We start from the raw sequence: 19,726 nt of genomic DNA on the forward strand, positions 1-19,726 counted from the left end.
ATAATGCCGCGACAATAACAATCATGTTAATACGGTTTCATTCGATTCAAGTTCAGTTCGATAAATCGTTGCTGACAACAGAAATAGCTCTTAAAATATATTTTATATGTGAAAAAAAAAACAGTTTTATCAGAGTTCTCTTATAACTTCGCTTGCACTAGTCGCTTGCACTGGATAAGCAACTGTTAACCAATCAGGACCAAGTAACCATGCCCACTTGATTACCAAAACGGTTTAATCTCGTACCCAGTTCTCTTGTGCCGAGAGAGGGTGAGAGAGCCTTCGCTCGAGAACAAAGTGCCGCCATCTTTGTTTTTAAACAGCGAGCACAAACTGAGGAGAGGGACATAACTACCGAGTGGGTGGGGGGAGTGGAGGGGTTTAGGCGGTATAAAGTAAATCGGAACAGCGAAAACCACTGACACTTTATTAGTTTCTCCTAAAAAACACCGATGATACGCAGCCTAGTAACAATCCTTTCCAAAGCGCTGGTCCTAAGACAGGAAAATTAAAATAAAAGGGTTAACGAGCGAGTTAATTACATGATTGATAAAACAAAAATACGTACAAACTTGAAACCGATAATTACAAACCTTATCGGTGATTTCTGCGAGACGTGGAGTAAGCTAAACGGCCCAGGAAAACTTGAAAAACTAAAAATAACTAAACGGTAAATTCGAACTCTTTACCACAAGACGTAGGGAAGCCAAAAAAAAGACACCGATATCGAAACATGGATAATGAGGGTTAAATACGCCCCTCTGAGGCTAACGCCTTTGAATAGGAAATACAATGAATACAAGAGTGAACAAATTACCATGAAAGAACTGCCCAGGTGCCAATGAGGCGCCAACAAAATATACAGTAACAGGCGGGAAAAATAGAAACCCCACCACTCCCCCCACCCACTCGGTAGTTATGTCGCTCTCCCCAATTCGTGCTCGCTGTTTAAAAAAAAATGGTGGCAATTGATGGTGGCAGTTTGTGTTCGATCCCGACGATCAAACGGGAAAATAGGGGACTGTGAGCAGTCTACTCTGCCAGGGTAAATTCCGACAAGCGACATGGCCTAAATAAGTGAAATCGCGACAAACGACATCCTTTTTTTAAATTAACGGTCACAGCAACGTGAAACATTGAACGTGAAACCCCTTCCTGGTTAGTTGTTTCTCCCAGCAGCGCGCGCTCTCATTGGTTACTTCGAGGTCACATGACCTCTAAATAAAACTGTTTACCCAATGTTTAGCCCCGAAAGTCTCTGAGCGGGCAACAGTGCAAAATCTATGACGTTAGACGCCGTTGCTGTTTTTCTTGTCGTGCTATATGACAAATCACTTAATGACTGGTCGGTCCCTCGGGAAACAGTTCATTTTGTTTCCCTCGAATCTCAATGTTTCCCTCGGCTGTGCCTCGGGGAAACATTGAGATTCTCGGGAAACAAAAATACCATTTCCGAGTTCATGTCTGCCTCCTCCTCAAAGCGAGTCTACGTGCGAAACTTAGTTTTTCATTAATATGTAAAGTAGAACTAATTGCGATCACAAAAACTTCGCACTTAAACTCGCTTTGAAAAGGAGGCAGACATGAACTCGGATGGCAATGAACTGTTTCGCTCGCTACCTCGGATCAGTCATTAAGTGTTTAATATTACATGATTTCTGCTGACGTCTGGTAGCCAAACTAAATAATTTATACCACCGTGACCGGCACTCTCTATTTAAAAATACAAATCTCGGAGTTAGATTACTGATTTCGAGTATGCGTTATTGCGTGACAAATAAACAAGGTAACAAAGTTCCCAACCCCTCATCATTGTCCAAAGCAGAAATTTTCCAAGACGATCACTGCTGCCCGACATACTGTCACTACATGCTTTTAAAAACCAAGTTTGCGCTTTTTTATTGTCATAGGCTAATAGCTCTATTCCTTGGAAAAATAATATGTTGCAATGTATGTTGCTAGTACAAAAGATATGAAAGAATAGAATAGTTTTTTCGCCATGGTGAATGTTTATAAACACTATGACCTATTTGATTTCCGCTGACCGGTGAACAAATAAGCCATCCGATCACTTGTTGACTTGATTTTCTCGCTGTTGATTCATTTTTTCGCATTGCTAACTGATAATGGAGACGGAACCAGAGATTATACGCGGTCAGTTTAAGGTTCTTCCAAAGAATAAATCACATCTAGTAATCCTGACAAGAAAATCTCTGACATACGGCAAATTGGATCGGGATGAAAGCTTCCCATGTTCTCGACGACGGGAGCGATCTTCGATTAGTTTGACTGATATCTACGGCGCAAAGGCTTACCGGGGTCGTGATGGCAGCGAAAGCGGCTATTTTCATGTGTATTATTGTCTTTTGTCTGAAAAGCAAAGAGAGAGACGCAAAATTTGTTTTGAAGTTTCATTTTCTGGTGCCGAAGAAGCGAACTCTGTTGTGGCAGAAAAATGGGTACGCACCATTTTATGGTTGGTTAAAGAACCGGAAAAGAGCATCGAGAGTATTGAAGGTAAAATGTTACTGTTTGAATTAGTGAGCCTACATGTTAAGTAAAATTTACGGTCCGGCTCCAGCTAACCAACGTATTTAATAGGTTAATTAGATAAGCTTAAATCCTAAAGAAATTTTCGCTTACTTACACGTGATACGAAGGTTATTTAAACGTGATCAACAAATGGAAGGTGGAGGGGGGAGTTGTAAAATTGTATGAATTAAGATAAGTTTAAATAGTCTTTGTCATTTTGTCAACAATATAAAGAGAAGTGAGGTGCATTTGGTTAATTAATACCCCCATCCCCACAGTGCCTGCAAATAAAACTGAAAATTATTTTGTTTGATTTTCAACACAGGTATGCATCTTAAGGCTTATATAGAGATCTAAAATATAATTATTGCTGACTCACCCACAAGCCTTGTTTGCACCACCCAAGGACATTAAAACAACACCAATACCTGTCACATACAAAGCAAATTCACCAAATTCATCCATAAAGAAAGATAAGGGTGCTGATTTGAGGTTTCCCCAACCCCCACCTCCCCCCACCCCTCCTGGGTAACAGACTAGCATTATCAAATATAGTTGCAATCCTTCCTTTTTGCATTTTGATGCTTCAAGTTCACTTGATTGACTTCTTTTGTTTTGAAACGTTTGAAAAATCCAATGTAGACAAAACGGCCAGTTAGAACCTGTCGACATCATATTCAAATATGTGCAAAATTGTTGCTAGGAAACTGGAATTCAGTGTTTTAGCCATGTATATAAGTAATAACAATCACTGAACGAAATGATGTATGAAATGAATCAAATATTGAACTATGGATGTGAAATCAAGCGAAGCTATGATCCTCGCAGTTATGAACGCAATTTTTAGCAATCGAGTAGAGAAGCTTGAAAAATTCAGGACTTCAACCCATTGAAGTCCTCAATTTTTCAGACTTCTCCATGCAATTACCGAAAATTGCTTTCATTACAGCGAAGATCATAGCTTCACTGTTATAATAATAATAATAATAATATCACATTTCCATAAGGTTGCAATAGTAGCAAGTATGATAAATACTGTAGGAAACAGACAACTTTTTTAAAAGACATGTTTCGGCATGCTTATGCGATCATCAGTTCAATGAGTTCCTAAGTGTGAACAGTTGTAAAGTCTACGGGTAGATGAAAAAATTATTACAACATGACGTAATACAAAAGCAGGTACTATTTACAGCGTGACACCAAACATCAAGGTGTAAACCAAAACGTAAGAAAAGTGTTGTAATGCTGCTGCAGCAATTGTTTGTTAAGTTCCGGTTTGATCTTATTTATATAAAAAGCTTCTTTGAGTTTTAAATCAATCAAGTTGCTGGCAGAATTCAGAATACTAAAGCACAAAGGGGATTTTTTGTTCTTACATAAAGGAGATGTGTTGAAATGCTTAAAAAGAAGAAGCTTTTTATATAAATAAGATCAAACCGGAACTTAACAAACAATTGCAGCATTACAACACTTTTCTTACGTTTTAGTTTACACCTTGATGTTTGGTGTCATGCTGTAAATAGTACCCGCTTTTGTATTATGTGATGTTGTAATAATTTTTTCATCTACCCGTAGACTTTATAACTGTTCACACTTAGGAACTCATTAAACTGATGATGGCATAAGCATGCCGAAACATGTCTTTTAAAAAAGTTGTCTGTTTCCTACAGTAAATATCACATTTATTATCCTTTCTTTAGCTGAAAAAAGTTTACCCCCTTCTCGCAAGCTGTTGATTCTCATCAACCCATTCAGTGGATCTGGAAAAAGTTTGAAAATGTTTCATGGAAAAGTGGAGCCAATGCTACAAAATGCTGATATTGACTACAGGCACATAATTACAGGTTAGCTGAATTACCCCATGTTCTTACTCTTTATAACAAAAAGTAAGTGCAGGGGGGATACAGGTTGGGGAAATTGCATTTGATTAATGAAGAAATATAGATATGCAGAAAGATCTTTCAAGAACAAGGGTTAGCCCTAATGAGCTTAATAATCAGCATCAAGAGAAAGTAGACTAGTCCTGGAATCCCGGGAACTCATGAAAACTGAATACATATAAAGGTATAAGAAGGCCATGGCATACAAACTACTGGGCAATCTGCAAGCACTGTAACATGAAAGTGCAAGACAAATTATTATTGTTCAACAGTACTGCACCTAACTGAAAATGAAGAAGCCACTACACTCTGGGGACATACAGATCAAAACTGACGAAGAGATTATGTTTGAATGGACCAGATATAGAACTGAAAAATAAGAAGGAAAGAACCTGTCTGTTCATTGACATGTTGGTCCCTGTAGAAAAAACACCCAACAAATAGAAATAGAGACCATGTGGGCTTCAGAACAGAAATGATACCAGTGGTGAATTTATAAGGGGATGGAAAAGTAAAATGGGAAAATATCACCAGAAACATCAGAATAGATGAACTTCAGATGATCAGCGTCCTTGAAAATTGAGATGACGTTTCGAGCATTAGCCCTGCGTGGGAGTGAATGGCTAACACTCAAAACATCACCTCACAAATCTTTGATATGGTGGTTAATTTACCAATATCAACTCATTTGATAAAACCAAATTTTATGAGTACTGTTGTTATCCCATGTAGTAGTAGAGTAATAGAAACTTTATTACCGTGTCAGAACCTTTTAGTTCAGGAGACACCTTGCAGTCAAAGTAGCCTTTGAATAAAAATCAAAGCTTTACTTTAAGCAGGTATTATACACAAACATCTAAACCCCTAAAAGCAGGTATTATAAGCTAGTTAAATTCAAAATCTGAAGGAAAAAAGGATCGTAATAACAGTTCAAAAGGAAGTAAGCAGTCTACTGGTGAAGGCAATTGCCTTCGATACTTTGCTTGCAACTGTGGGTACCACCACAGGGATTGTTTCCTTGATCTTACACTGTTCTCTTTTTCTGTGACTTGTCTTGTGGAATCAGACTCAGTCTGCCTAATTATAATTGTTGCTGACACAAAAAAGCACCATTATATTAAAATAATGAGAAGTGAATCCTTCATGTGTTGTTCAACTTGTGTCTCATGGATATGGGTTAGGGTTTAGGGGGTTTGGTTTGGTTTGGTTTTTTTGATCGGAAAAGGGGCTGCAATTTAATTTTCTTGTAATCTGGGATTAGCTTTATAACCAGGCTTTGAACAACTGGGCCCTGAGCTAGTGTTAGGATGTCAAAAACCAGAAACAGAAGTTTGTGCAAGTGACATTATCATCTGGGATATATCATGTAAGCGCAATGCGGACAATGTTGTTGGGAAATAGTGATTTCCGAATAAACCTTTGTGAAGTGCAAATTGCTTTGTGTGGCAACACTACAAAATGCAAATTGAACCTCTTACATTGTCAATGTAAGGTTCCTTTTATATTTTATGAAGCTTAATGTCAAAGTATGTTATACTTGAGAATCTGTATTAGATTTACAGGTATTGATTGTTGTACCAAGGATTTTAGAATAGGAGTTTTGTAAGTGATGTAAGTAATTTGAGTTTTTCTATCCTGATGATTGTTTTGGTATTGGTAGAGTATGCTGGTCATGCTGGAGAGTTGATGCTGACTCTTGATCTGCTGGATTTTGATGGAATCGTTGTTTGCTCAGGAGATGGGCTAGTTTTTGAGGTATCTACATGTAAAGACATAAATTATTACTTTAATTTATACTAGTAGTAATCTCGGATAGTTTATTGAAGTGCGTTTGACAGTCGCTTTGGAAGCAAAGGAGAAGGGAAGGAAACATATTTATAGGAACAATCACGAGGTGTGCAATCATCATTAGTACATATATATATAATATATCAATGCACATATGACATAATTCAAGATGGCGCTGAAAAAGCAGACAAATTTCCTAAAGCTCACCCTATGCACAGGATACCCGAGATAAGAAATTGCTTTCTCCCATGTCAAACGCAACTACAGAGGCAGTGTGGCCCAGTGGTTAGGGCGCTTTCCTTGAGATCTGGAGATCCCGGGTTCAAGACCCCGTTCTAATCACTCGTTGAATTGGTTCCTGGTACTCCCTGGTTCAACTTCCCAGCTGCACTTGTAAATAGCCAACTGGTTTGCCTCCGGCCAGTTGGGATTCTTAACAGTTGTTGTTGTTGTTGTGTTCTGTCATTTCGTTGATTGTGTTTCACTGGCCCTGAAAAGCCCCTATGGGGAGCGGTCAATTAAGTATGTATGTATGTATGTAACTAATTCAGCTAGTCAGACAGTGCACTCATGGTGGCATTAAAGTAGCCAAGGTTGTTACATAGGCTTTTGTACATTATGCTTTTACTTTTCCACTAAAATTCTCCATGCTCCTGTTTCCCCACTAAAATGCTTACTCTTCCCCAAAAAAGTCACTAAAATGCTCAGTTAATTAATACTCATTATACATACCGGGTAAGCTGATAGGGCTGTTTTTGAAATTTGAATTTTTTTTAATTGCAACATTTTAACACGAATAAAGGCTCAGCTTGACAAGAACGTATATGTACCACACAACTGTAGCATAATAAGTTAACAAGGTATGGTATTTGATATTTAAGTGAAAGTTTTTCTAGGATTACAGCATAAGTGATGTTTCAATGTGATCTAAGGATAATTTGTTCTTGTGATTTATTACAGACCTTCCAACTCTCGCGATTTGGTCATGACACTTCTTATGGTCTCACAATTAAACTTCGAAATCGCACGGGTTTCCGTAATAAATACAATCGCAAAAAAAATGACTATTATGGACAAAGTCAAAAGCCATCTAAGTAAAATCTAACTCAGGCCACCACCCCCCCCCCCCCCAAGTACCTTTGGTTTGGTCTTTTTAGTGCCATCCAACATCTAGATCATAGCTTAGAGCCTGTAGAATTTATACAGACATCACTTGACAGAGACCCCCTCCCCCCCCCCCCCCAAGTGAAAATCTAAGGAGGCACCTGTTTCAAAATTCAGTCAGATATAAAATGCAATATTTGCAACCTCAATCTGATGTCCAATTACAGCACAAAGTAACCTGGGAAGGCCTTGTTTCATTTGTTCAAACTTACCCTGGCTGCAGAGGCCCATTGAAAATTAAATCTCTCTGACAAACCAAAAACTGAATTACTTTTTTCCTCTCGCCACTTCAGGCCTCACGAGGCCGTGGAATTTCGAAAAAAATAACCTTTGGCACCCAGGGTACAGAACGAAGGGAGCGATCCTCTGAAGACATAAAATTTGTGTGAATTATTTAAGTAATGCTGAAGACACCAATTATGGCAGTTTGAACACTGCTACGCATTGTTAGTGTTGAGATTCCTTTTAACCATTTTAGCAGATCTCACTAATGTTGGAAGTCCTGTTGTTATTAGTGACTTCTATGGCAATGCTACCTCAGAATCAAAGGGCTTTTACTTCGTGTAGAAGACGCACATGACGTAACAAAAGCTTGACATGATGTAGAATTCTGATCAGGTATTGTTTCATGATTTTTGTTCTGTTTTACGTCATGTGTGTCTTCTACATGAAGTAAAAGCCAATCAAAGCTTTCCTGTGAAAGCTCTGAAATTACAATAATTAGTTGATCCTGTAAAATTCATTTTCTCAAATGAATTTATTCTGCTGCAGGTAGTTAATGGTCTGATGAAGCGTCCTGATTGGAAAGTTGCAATAAATATTCCCTTAGGAGTCATCCCCACTGGTTCAGGCAATGCACTGAGTTTGTCTGCTCTATATGCTACTGGGTAAGGTCTAAATTATTTTTAAAGAATTATCCACACCTTTTCAATCTTTTAACCAGAGAACAGTGTACTGCATTGGTAATCATTGTCTTCAAATTTGAGGCCAGGCTTTTTTTTTTGTGGCAATTTCATGTTTGGCCAGCAGGTTTTCTCAAGACCTATTTCCTCTCCCATTCATCATTGTACTCAACAGTATCTTTGCAGCAGCCTGTGCAGGTGGTACCCAATGGCATGTTATCCTCACGTGAGAGAGAGTTCAGTCGTATCTGTCATGTAATTATCATATTATTATGAGCGCAGATTTATTGAGTGAACTTCTGAAAATATGCTGTCCTTAAGGCGCAATGGCTTGTGCTTTATCATTTTTCAGGCAACCATCTGATTTAACAAGTGCAACATTTGGTGTAATACGTGGACAACTTCTTGATTTGGACATATGCTCTGTAGTCACACCAACTGAAAAACTCTTTTCCTTCCTTTCTGTTACATGGGGACTAGTCTCAGATGTTGACATTGAATCAGAAAAATTTAGATTTCTGGGAGAAACAAGGTTTCTTCTTGGTTCAATTGTAAGAATCTTTGGACTCAGATTTTACCGAGGACGACTTTCATATCTACCCATTGGACAAGCAACTGATAGGGAGAGAAATTTGGCTAATGTTGCAAGGTCAGATGAAGAGGGTCTTAAAATTCCCTCACACCATACTGCAATTAATGTACTGGAAAATTACCATGGAGGTGAAATGAAAGGAGCTGCAGCGCACCTAGAAGACAGTAGTTCTTCACTTCCATCCACTCATAGTCAAGGACCCATAGATCACTTGCTCCCTCCTCTCAACTCTGAGTTACCATCTCACTGGGTAGTAGAGGAAGGGGAGTTTATTCTCGGCTGTCCCGTGTTTCTAACTCACCTTGGAACAGATCTTTTGGTTCACCCTGAGGGAAAGTTCGGAGATGGTGTCATGGGGATCTTCATTGTGAAATCAGGGGCAGGAAGATTGACCCTTTTGGATCTGTTTGGCAAAATGAAAGATGGATCCCACGTTTTCAGCAATCATGTCAAGTATGTCAAAGCGTTTGCTTTCCGTTTGGAGCCAGATACAAGTCAGGAAGGAATCATAGCAGTTGATGGGGAAAAGATTGATTACGTACCAATTCAAGGGCAAATACACAAGGCTCTTGCAAAATTGATGTGTGCTCCACCACCACAGAAATAGAAAAGTATGTTAGTTAATACCACAAGTACCCACATTGTGGTAAAGTACTGTAAAGAGGACTGAGAGTTCAGCTCTTCACTGCTAATAATCTTTTATGTTAAAAGTAGCTTATACTTTTGAGTCCCCAACATTTACTCAACTCTAAATCCTTGTGCATTTCTCAATTTCAACCGTTTCAACAATCTGGCCACATTTAACTGAAAACAGACTTTCTCATTTACACTTTCAAATTTACCTTTTCAAATGACCTTAACATCACCTCATCAAGTTTTTTAAAGGTGCACTGTCATGCTAAATTCGCTGGTTTTAGGTCAAAATCTAAATTGGTACATTAGCTCACACGTACATTACTCCAGGCAATCCACTAATTTGTGGCAACTTTCTCAAGACACCGTCTCCAAACCTGAAAAATATGGCCATTTTTTTACATCCTCTCCATCCATGGGTGCAAACAAGAAAGAATAGCTTCAGTGCACTTTAATGGTTCTTGCCAATAAAACTACAGCATTATTTTTTGGTCTTCATTGCTGCAAAGACGTCTTTTAGTGTTTTCAAGTTTGACTAAAATAGCGTGACACTGCCCCTTTGAAAAAATTTGAATGGGGGTTTCACATTTCACTGTGGAAAAGGATATTTACAACACTGTTGACACTTTCAGTGTGAACCGTATTGACATTTGCCATGGCAACAGTATAGCACTGCAAAGCCAAAAGGACCTCTAAAGTCAAGGTTGTTGAAAATTTCCCTTGTTTTTTTTTTCCAAATTAATTTTGAAAACCTCGTTGAGTTCTTACCTAATACATAGAATGAAAAACAAGTATGTAACAAAAGTTGAGTGATTTCTGAAAATGATGTTGGAAGATGAAAAAATATATATTCAATGCAAAGAAAAGAATCTTTACAGTAACTTGCGAGATATAACTCAATACATCTGACAAATCTCTCTGATTTTCCTGTCACATTTTTATTTCTGGTTTATTTCTGTGTTGATTCATCAGCTGGCACGAGAAGCTCAAGTAATACTCATGGCTTGTACGTGTGCTCAGCAGAAACCATTTCTTACATTCTCCTGGCCTCCAGATAACTTTATTTGGTGGATAAGTCACCTTACTAATCTGCGCAAAGATATATGATCATTTGCTCACTTAACCGTGAATATGCAAACTCTGGGCACATCAAGTGAAGGTGTGTATGAAAACCTTGGCAAACGTTCAGCATGGAGAGTATTTTGCTCTCTGGATGGCAACTTATCCACTGAATAAATCTTTTTCCCATTTGAACTACTGGGGCCTGAAGATGAACAGTTCTTAACCAGCAGAAAGTTACATTAAGCGCAAAGCACAAGCATATAATATTGTTACTTGGCCTCCAAGTATAGTGTTCTTTATCACATTTCTGATTAATTATTATAATTATTTTAGGAATCAGAAGTGTATTTACTCTGGTTAGGAATAGCAACAGACTTTGGACAGTAATTTTATAATTTAAGTCAACCACAGTAATGTGGTTACTACTGAGATGTTTGTAAATACAAGAAACCAAATCACTGAAATTACTATTTATAAAGGTATTTTAATTATTTAAATCAATGAACCACAAGTTACACTGGATAGCCAGTTTTATAAACAACCATCCTTAATTTATGGTTCCAAACAAACTTGCCTGAAGTCTTTCATTGAGTACCCCGGCTCCATCTAGCTATATGCAAATGCATCCACTAAGTATTTAATAGGCAACTAATCAATGAATAAAATTTGAGTTATTCAATTAAAACTACATTTTGATCATTTTCAATGTGCATCTTTCTTGGCCTGGAAGCACATTTCATTTTAAATTTGGAAGCCACATGAAAAAGGGTCCTGAAAAGCAAAGAGAAAAAAAAAGGCCCCTTAGTTAAGCAAGGTAATGGCTCACCCACAAAAAGTTCAAATGCCTTCACAATTTAAAGGCCCATGTTCGCCCAAAAGTCATTGTGGTCATTTGTTTTTGTTTTTCGTTTGACGACTTGTCCAAATACATGATTCAGTCACGCTGCGCAATGACTTTTCAAGGGCCTTTAAAAGAGTGCCCATTCTTAGCAAGCAAGTACAATCAGTTATAAGAATTAACATTAGAAGCGCATATCTGGGGGAATTCTCTCCATCTGATTGGCTACCAAGACAAGGTATTCAGAGTGGAATTATGATGACCGGTATTGCACTGTAGCAACACGTGGCCTTACACGGCAAGGCAGGCAAAAATTGGAAACAACCGCTGAACGCATTTTTCCAGCTTACAATGCAAAAACCTGCAGCAACGAGGAAGATTTTTCCTTTGTTTTCTTTTGGCTGGCTCCTGACAGTCGAGACAGCACTTTGAAATGGCTTTTTTTTAGCCAGAACACTGCCACATTCACCAAAACATAAATGGCTCTGTCTTGGAAAAAAATATTCAATTCAAGGAAAATTTCACCACCAACTTGTGAATTCCACGTTAAATTTCACTTGAAACACCGGTATGCTTTTCAATGTGAAATTTAACATGGAATTCCCTTGTCAGGTGGTTAATTTTATAAAGAATTTCCCTCAACTTTCCATGGCTACTTACACTTTTGTTTGACAGCTTGAGACCGTTTTCGCCTGTGAGCAGGCTGGCTATTCTCTCTAAGCTGTGGGCCTAATCCCACTTTTTTCCAGAAGTACTCTGAGTAATGGGACGGTAAATGACAGGGATCAACCCATTGACTCCCGGGAGTGAGACTTCAAGTAGAGGTTGCAAGCAAATTTCTCTGTTCTTCACTTTTGGCAATATCAAATATATAGATGAAAACACCCATATTACCAACTCCTAGAGAGCTTCAATGTGACAGCTGAAAGTGTGTGCGGGGCTATATCAAGGCTCTGGGTTTTCCAGTCTCTTTCAAACCAAGTCGTTTCCTTGTTTAAGCTTCCTTTGCAACTGCTCTAACCTTGCTCGACTGAAAAATAATCAAGATGTGCTCCTTACCTGTGCCTTAGGGTACCAGGTTCAACAATGTCTGTTCAACAATGTTGTTTCATGCTCCAATATGTGGGTAACTTATGGACCTCAAAAAAGGCCCACTGCGTGAAACTAATGCAACCTTCCTGCAGTACAGTTTTGAATGCAGTCTGACGTAGTAATATAATATGTAATCGCATGGACCCAAGGGCAATCAAGGATTAATTTCACACATATTTTCAAAGTTTTCACAAAATTGCCCGTCACAAAGTGACAAGGGCAATTTCAAAAACTTTGAAAATACAAGTGAAAATAATCCTTAATTTCACCAGGGAACATTGCGATTGTATGCTTATCACATGGAGGGCAAAATTATTGAGATACGACAAATAACAATCTACTTAACATGCTTTCATTTGGTTAAAGTACAATTCAATCAATCGATGCTGTCAACAGAAATAGCCCTTAATTTAATTAAACTGTATTTTACATGTGGACAAAAAGCGATTTAATCAGTCAGAATCGGGAAGATTCACTTGTAACTTTGCTTGCTCTGGATAAGCAACTGCTAACCAATCAGGATCAAGTAATGTCCTCTTGATTACCGAAAGTGCCCTTGTGATTAAGAAAAAAATGACCTCTGTCTCAGCCTATCAGCATTCAGTAATTTTGCCCCATATGTGATAAAGACAAAAAGTAGTGGGTGTGGTTACTGTTTCTCTTTTTTTGTTTGGTGACAAGTGGTTCTATCCTGCAAGTCCCTATTTTATGATCTTGCATGACCAATCAATTTAGAGCTTGCACAGTGTTTTTCCATGACAGAACTATGAGCTGTAAAACAAGCTTTTAGAGTAAGCATTTTCAATTCGATCTAGCAAAAAACTTTCCTGGGGTGCTGTCCACTGCACCACAAAGGAAAAGTTTGACAATAGACCACTTTCATAAATGGCGACCAACTTTACATTCTTTTATATTAATGTTGATTAGACCTACTGCCCTCGTTTTAAAACAAATATTCTTTTGAAATTTGCTCGTCGTAGCGAGGTTAATAGGGCTTATTAGCATTAAAACAAAAGAATAATTTATTTGGCCGCCATTATGAAAGAGGTCTATAGCCTTACTTCTTTAGGCTTTTCTACACTTTTTGCTTTACAGGGAAAGAATACATATAAGCCAAAAAGCATTTCTGTACTAGTTGACTGACTTTTGCAGTTATGTGATTGCAAACCATGATATATCAATTAGGGCTGCAAATAACTACGAACTAGCAACATTTTTGAAGATAGAAATTTGCAGTTTATCCAAAACAATAATTTTTGACGTCCCTCTGTTTTGGCCAAAATTGAAAAGAGAGATAGTCAAACAGAATCAATGACGACCAGATCAGCAAACAATCAGGAAACAGGACTGCAGCGACACCGCCAAGTAAGAGGAGTCTGCAACAGCATGGGCTCCCTGCGACGTCAACAGCAATAAACAGCAAAACACTGCAACAGCCATGGTCACAGCATGACCAGTCGACTCGCACAGCAAGAATAAATAAACTGCGCCTACAGGAAAGGTTAATATAATACATTTAATAATCATTACAATAGTTAGTTAACTTAAATGTACCATTTATGATATATTGCTTCAAGGCTAATATCCCCACTCACAACATCTCATTAGCTGCAGCTCATCTCAAAATCCAGCATTTCTCTGCAGAATCACTTATATGGCAGCTCTTCAAAATGTAGGTGTTGAATGGTTGGAAAAATGAAGTATGTTTCATAAGTTTGAACTTCGCAAGTCCATGTATCCAGCTCTCGCAGGTCAATTAACTATCATTACTAGTACTTCAACTAATGCTTCTGGCTTAACCTCTTAGCCTAACGCAGAAGAACAAACTATTTAAGAAACTAAAATGAAAGCCTCTCAATTTTGAAGAGCAGTCACATACATGATCCAACTAAAAGTGATGGTCAAACTGAGCTCTTCAGCAAAAAATACAACTCGGGCCAAATATTCCACACAAAGCAAGCAGTGACAGTTTTTGAGTTTTTCACATGCCAATGAAGTGTTTGTTAAGAAAACCTTGTTACAGAAATTATCCTCTGACTGTCCAACTATAAATAGCCTTCACACAAGTTTGGCATTTTTATTTGGCCACCCATATACCTTGTATAAATATCTTGAGAAAATAATGATATTCAACAAAAGAACTGATCATAACAATTTCAGGTAATGCCAGGGAAAAATCTGTTCAAGTTTTGAGGAGACAATACAAAAAGGTTTATTAGGGACAAAATGAGATTGGCTAATACAAGGACACGAAGCCTGTTTATTGCAACTATCAAAAGAAACATGTTTAATTTTCCAAAACAATCATCGAAATCATCTTCAGAGGGCAATCTCAACAGTTTAACATTGCTGTCACTTTGCCCTTGATTCTTTAATGGAAACATCAACAAGCAAAGGTTCTGCAACATGATCAAAATGACCAAAGGCGTGGTAGAGACTACAGTTGCTAACACATGCCAAAGCTCATATCAACGCATTTGAGTGGCTTATTTCTTTGTCCCTATCCCACAATATACATTTCAAGTTAACTTTCAATGATAGTCTAAAAAGATAACACCATGAGAATGAGAGCATTAGATAGAAAAGCTAACAATACTGGTGTAAAATTATGTAATATATATTTTCTACAACATAGCTTCAGGGTCTCTACCTAATTAAGATGAATGCCCAACCAATCCATGCACGGCATTGAAAGATCAGTACCCTTCTCCAAAACAGCAACAAAGCCTGGAAAAGAACACTTTTAAAAGATCATAACTGCACAACACACATTTAAAATCAGGAAGAACTATTAATCATTCCCATTGTCAGCTCCATCATCATAAACATTGTCCCGGTCATTTTCTTCAAGGTTTCCATTATCTCGGTTGGGACCATCAACTCCTCTGTCAGCACTCAATGATTTCCTTTGCCTGGGTGATCCAGAATGAGATCTTGATTTTCTATTCACAGGGGACCTTGACCGAGAATGAGACTTGGAGCGAGACTGCCTCGGTTTTGAACCTGATTTAGAACGTGATGGGGATCTGGAAGGAGATCTTTTTCTACGAGGACTTCTGGATCGAGAATGGCTATCTTGTTTTCTTGGTGACTTCGAGATACTTCGGCGAGATCTACGTGGTGAATGAGAGCGGGATTTTGACCGGCGCCTTCGAGGAGATCGAGAGCGTGATCGACGATCCCTGTTGAAAACAAAAATCATGTTTAAAATTCAACAAGCAAAAATGCTTTACATACAGCACGGAGTGGAAGACCATTTTCTTGCCAACTGGTTGGCTCAGGTGAGCATTGAACTACGACGTGGGATGGTCTTAGACTACTGAACTGCCCCCACTGGTTAGTAAAACTGTCTGGCGTTAAGAGCAAAAATCTATCAAGCGTCACTCCTAGAAGCCAATGGGTTAAAATATCTAAGCAAAGTAATGCCATCTGCAAATGGGTAAACTTCCTAACTAGTCTTCTGAGATGAAGACAATACTCTTCATTATTACATAAGTATACATTTCCGTGGTGAAATAAAAATGAGATTATGATGTTTTCACTTGTGAAAAATTGTCGTATCAGCCTTTTGATTGGGTAATATTATGTTGAACTTTGGCACAGGTGGCCTATGCACCGAAAGTGGGAGTAAAATTTGTAAACATGGTGGCCAACTGGTATATGTTTTCAAAGTTTTTGATCTTTTATTGCTTGGTTTTCTCCACAAAATACTCCAGAAGATCTTAAAAAGTTTTAAAAGTGCTCAAGTGAAGTATGGAAGGTAAGGATTTTTCTTATTTCAAAAATATTTTGCTATTTGTTTGGGGCTTTTGTTCATGATTGGTGGTTTGATAGCCTCTCGACTAACACTTATCTCGTTAACTTTATGATCTCTGTACTTATATAATAAACTAATTACTTCATGCTTCACTCATTCACTTGTTGTGAAGGATCGTTAAACTCACTCGTTTGCTTTGCTCACTCGTTTGGTTACACGATCCTTCACTACTCTTGAATAAAAATTGTACACACTTACTAACATTTGCGTCCATCCCTGAAGTGTGACGAATTTTGCGCGAAGTTTTACCTTTCAAACGTTAACGGTTTGTCCCGTTATGTGTCACTTTTGGCCAATCAAACAGTGGCGTTTATGTCGCGAAATTGACAACGTTTTTGGCTGCATACCAGCATGTTTTGTTTACATGCTCTCAAAGTTTTCAGGTTTTTCATGAGAGTCTTCAGGTTTTGCTTGACCACCCTAATAACATCTCTGCTCGTTTTGCAATGGGAAAAAAAATTTTCAAAGTTAACAAGTTTGGAAGGAAGTAAATTATCGTCCAGGAGTCGCTTTAGATCAAGATTTCAAATGCTCCTTGAAACAAGGAAGAGCGTGTGCGCATCTAATGCCCTAGACGCAGAAATACTTTCTCCTCGACCTTTCAAGTTGCACTTCGGCTTCATGTATTTTTCCCTCGTAGTTGCTGAATCACGTATCTCTTTCGTTCTAATCTTTCTTCCTTTCTCAGCAATGATGTACCTATTTGAGTTTTTTTTATCACATGAAGTCCTTTCTTCGGTCTTTCTGGTATCTTGCTCATCATTATGTTAGTTGCAAAGAAAGTCACTTTTATACGGTAAGCCCGGGCCTTGGGACAATCTGTAGCAGAGCTGTACTGTTTACATGTATTAGTCCTTTCAGCGTGTTTGGTTTTCACGCTAGGTGACGACCCCTCAAACAATTGTAACTTTAATCGAGAAATATCCATTCCTTCTATATATTTTGAGGACTGAAGAAACAGCAGGCACACTGGAATTGTCGTTCAAAACGACATGCTCGCCTTCGTCATTTTGATAAAGTATACCAAATTCGATGTATGGAAACTCACGGCTTTATAACTCTTCAAGACTCCAAGGCAGATTCATAAATATTTTCGTTCTCACGAAAAACATGAAAACTTCAATAGCACGTGAACAAAACATGCTGGTATGCCAGCAAAAACGTTGTCAATTTCATGACATAACCGCCAAAGTTTCATTGGTCAAAACACATAACCGGACAAACCGTTAAAGGGGCTAGGTCATGCTATTTTGGGTAATTTCGTTTAATTTTGTTAATTATAAGCTCTAAACGTCAAATTGGCAGAGCAAGAGTCTTTCATTTATGACATTTTGATATAGACTGATATAAATTTTAAAAAAAGGTGGGCCTACGTTTTTCAAATTTACCCAAATTCAATCCATTTCAATCCTCTTCAGTTTCGTTCATCCGTGTCCATTCTTGGCTTCCCTGTGTTTTGTTAGAGTTCTACTATAGTTTTGAACAGTTATTTTGATATTTTAGTTAATTCTATGACCATTCGATCAGTGCTGAAATTGCCTAAAATTGCGTGACCGAGCCCCTTTAACGTTTGAAAAGTAAAACTTCGCACCAAATTCGTCACACTTCAAGGATGGACCCAAATGGTAGAACCAACCATGAAGTAATCTATATATCTATATATCTTACACATACTTATTCCATGAGAACGCATTGGATGAGGAATGCACTAATTTGGCCATAGTCAATCATGCATCCAACAAACCCCTAATAAATTTTCATCAACTTTGAAAGCTTGGAAACTTTGGATGCTTGGAATTGTCAGGGCTTCTTGCCACAAACTTCAGCTTGACAAATGACAAATGAGAATTACTGAGCAAATCTGAACGCTAACACACCCTCATGTCCCCGAGATCTGTAAGCTAAAGCTTCAAAACTTAATGTGTTCACCACATACCGAAGCTTCTAAAAAAACTCAACCTGCGCATTCTTGATAGCGCTTCAGTCTTCTACACTATAAAACCAAGACGTTGGGATTCTAGCAAGAAAGTCAAGGTGACAGAATTTTTAGCAAAAAATTTATTACAATGATGTGTTTCAAACGCAAATCCTACCTTCGTTTCGGCGACCTGGAACGGGAGCGATATCGAGAGCTACTAACGTACGAACTCCTGTATCGGTTATTGCGCGGTTTGTATGGATCCGACGGTCTACCATATTTCGCCATTTGCACACGTATTTCCCGTCCATCTATGATTTTTCCGTGAAGAGCATCCATTGCATCTTCGGCGTCACGACGCTCGTAGAAGCGAACGAATGCAAACCCTCGAGATTCCTGTTTGTAGCGATCGCGCGGTATGTACACATCCCCGAGTTCACCGTATTTGGAGAACACATGCTCTAAATCCCCAATTGTAGTGCGATAAGTAAGATTATCGACTTTCAAACTTGTCATTCCCTCAATTTCAGGAGGCCCGCGCTTGCTGTCGAACGAACTCATCCTCTACCTCAGAAAATTTTCCACAGCACTACGAAAATGGCGTCTCGGTAGGAGCACGTGTTGCGGATATACGAATTTATTTCAACCCCCCTCCAAGAACTCAGTTCCAGTCACCACCCAGGATGATAAAATAGGTACGCAATGCGTACATGTGTCTACTGCAAAATCTTGTGGCAAGATAGTAATGAAAGTATTGTTAGCTCAAACTAATAAAAGTGTTTCTTGATTGTTGTGCGTGAAATTATTAATATAATGGGCAATGTGATGTATGGCATTGAGTGAAGACTGACGTGATTCATCGTATTTTCAAGCTAAGGAAATATATGTTGGCACATTATTGACAAGAATCACCAATACAAATGTCATCGGAACATTGTATAACTAATATTGAGTGTTACATACGCACCATCAGTTATGTAATGGGAAATCAGCTTGTACAGTGAAATGGAAACAAATGTATTTTTCTGAAAGATTTCAAGTAAGTCATCAATCATTTTAATAACAAAGCGTAACATGTATGAATGACATAAATGCGTGTATTTAAAGTGAGGGTTATAGACTAAAAAAAGAGTTAAGTGATCCTCGCACCTATCTGGACAATTTGAGCAATTATCTCTAATAAAAAATCGAGTGCTTTCACGGAAACACGTGAGCCCCACAAAAATTACCTGCTCCCAACTGTGTGGCTTCATAGTTCAGTTGGTAGAGCATTGCACCGGCATCGCAGAGCTCATGGGTTTGAATCCCGTTGAAACCACTCGAATTTTTCAGGTGTCTGTAAGAGACAATGGGTCAAGACCTATGTGACGTAAATATTTCACACATTCGCCCCGATTTCTCACTCCAAACTCTCGATCCCTGTCACACCTTTCAGTTTGGGTGTGCACTAAATGACAGAACTCTCACGAGGCTCGATCATAATTTACTTCGTTGACAGCTGCGCTATA

The 19,726-nt window shown here is 38.4% G+C and overlaps 2 protein-coding genes across 4 annotated transcripts; one reads left to right on the forward strand and one right to left on the reverse strand.

Annotated features, from left to right (window-relative positions):
• Positions 1-1,922: 1,922 nt before the first annotated feature.
• Positions 1,923-11,252, forward strand: LOC138059082 (sphingosine kinase 1-like). The gene is made up of 5 exons (XM_068904594.1): positions 1,923-2,517; positions 4,233-4,376; positions 6,073-6,167; positions 8,136-8,251; positions 8,619-11,252. The coding sequence occupies exons 1-5, from the start codon at positions 2,127-2,129 to the stop codon at positions 9,463-9,465; spliced, it is 1,593 nt and encodes a 530-aa protein (XP_068760695.1). The 5' UTR covers positions 1,923-2,126; the 3' UTR covers positions 9,466-11,252.
• LOC138059083 (serine/arginine-rich splicing factor 2-like) lies at positions 10,414-18,847 on the reverse strand. 3 transcript variants are annotated; one of them, XR_011134145.1, is made up of 4 exons: positions 18,394-18,831; positions 15,134-15,665; positions 12,052-13,973; positions 10,414-11,324 (listed from the first exon to the last, which is right to left on the reverse strand). XR_011134145.1 is itself a non-coding variant. In XM_068904595.1 (2 exons), exons 1-2 carry the CDS (start codon positions 18,777-18,779, stop codon positions 15,275-15,277), a joined length of 777 nt encoding a protein of 258 aa, XP_068760696.1. In that variant the 5' UTR covers positions 18,780-18,847; the 3' UTR covers positions 13,982-15,274. The 3 variants fall into 3 exon arrangements, 1 of the variants encoding a protein (XP_068760696.1); XR_011134144.1 differs by having other exon boundaries at positions 10,414-13,973; XM_068904595.1 differs by lacking the exons at positions 10,414-11,324; positions 12,052-13,973 and having other exon boundaries at positions 13,982-15,665; positions 18,394-18,847.
• Between the last annotated feature and the right edge of the window lie 879 nt (positions 18,848-19,726).

The sequence above is a fragment of the Montipora capricornis genome, chromosome 8, assembly GCF_036669925.1.
Source record: "Montipora capricornis isolate CH-2021 chromosome 8, ASM3666992v2, whole genome shotgun sequence".
In the NCBI taxonomy this organism is placed as follows: Eukaryota; Metazoa; Cnidaria; class Anthozoa; order Scleractinia; family Acroporidae; genus Montipora; species Montipora capricornis.

Coding starts and splice junctions, on each gene's coding strand:
- LOC138059082 (XM_068904594.1), top strand. CDS start 2,127: ATGGAGACGGAACCAGAGATTATACGCGGTCAGTTTAAGGTTCTTCCA. Junction 4,377..6,072: donor CTACAGGCACATAATTACAG/GTTAGCTGAATT, acceptor TGGTATTGGTAG/AGTATGCTGGTCATGCTGGA. Junction 8,252..8,618: donor TCTGCTCTATATGCTACTGG/GTAAGGTCTAAA, acceptor ATCATTTTTCAG/GCAACCATCTGATTTAACAA.
- LOC138059083 (XM_068904595.1), bottom strand. CDS start 18,779: ATGAGTTCGTTCGACAGCAAGCGCGGGCCTCCTGAAATTGAGGGAATG. Junction 15,666..18,393: donor TCCAGGTCGCCGAAACGAAG/GTAGGATTTGCG, acceptor TGTTTTCAACAG/GGATCGTCGATCACGCTCTC.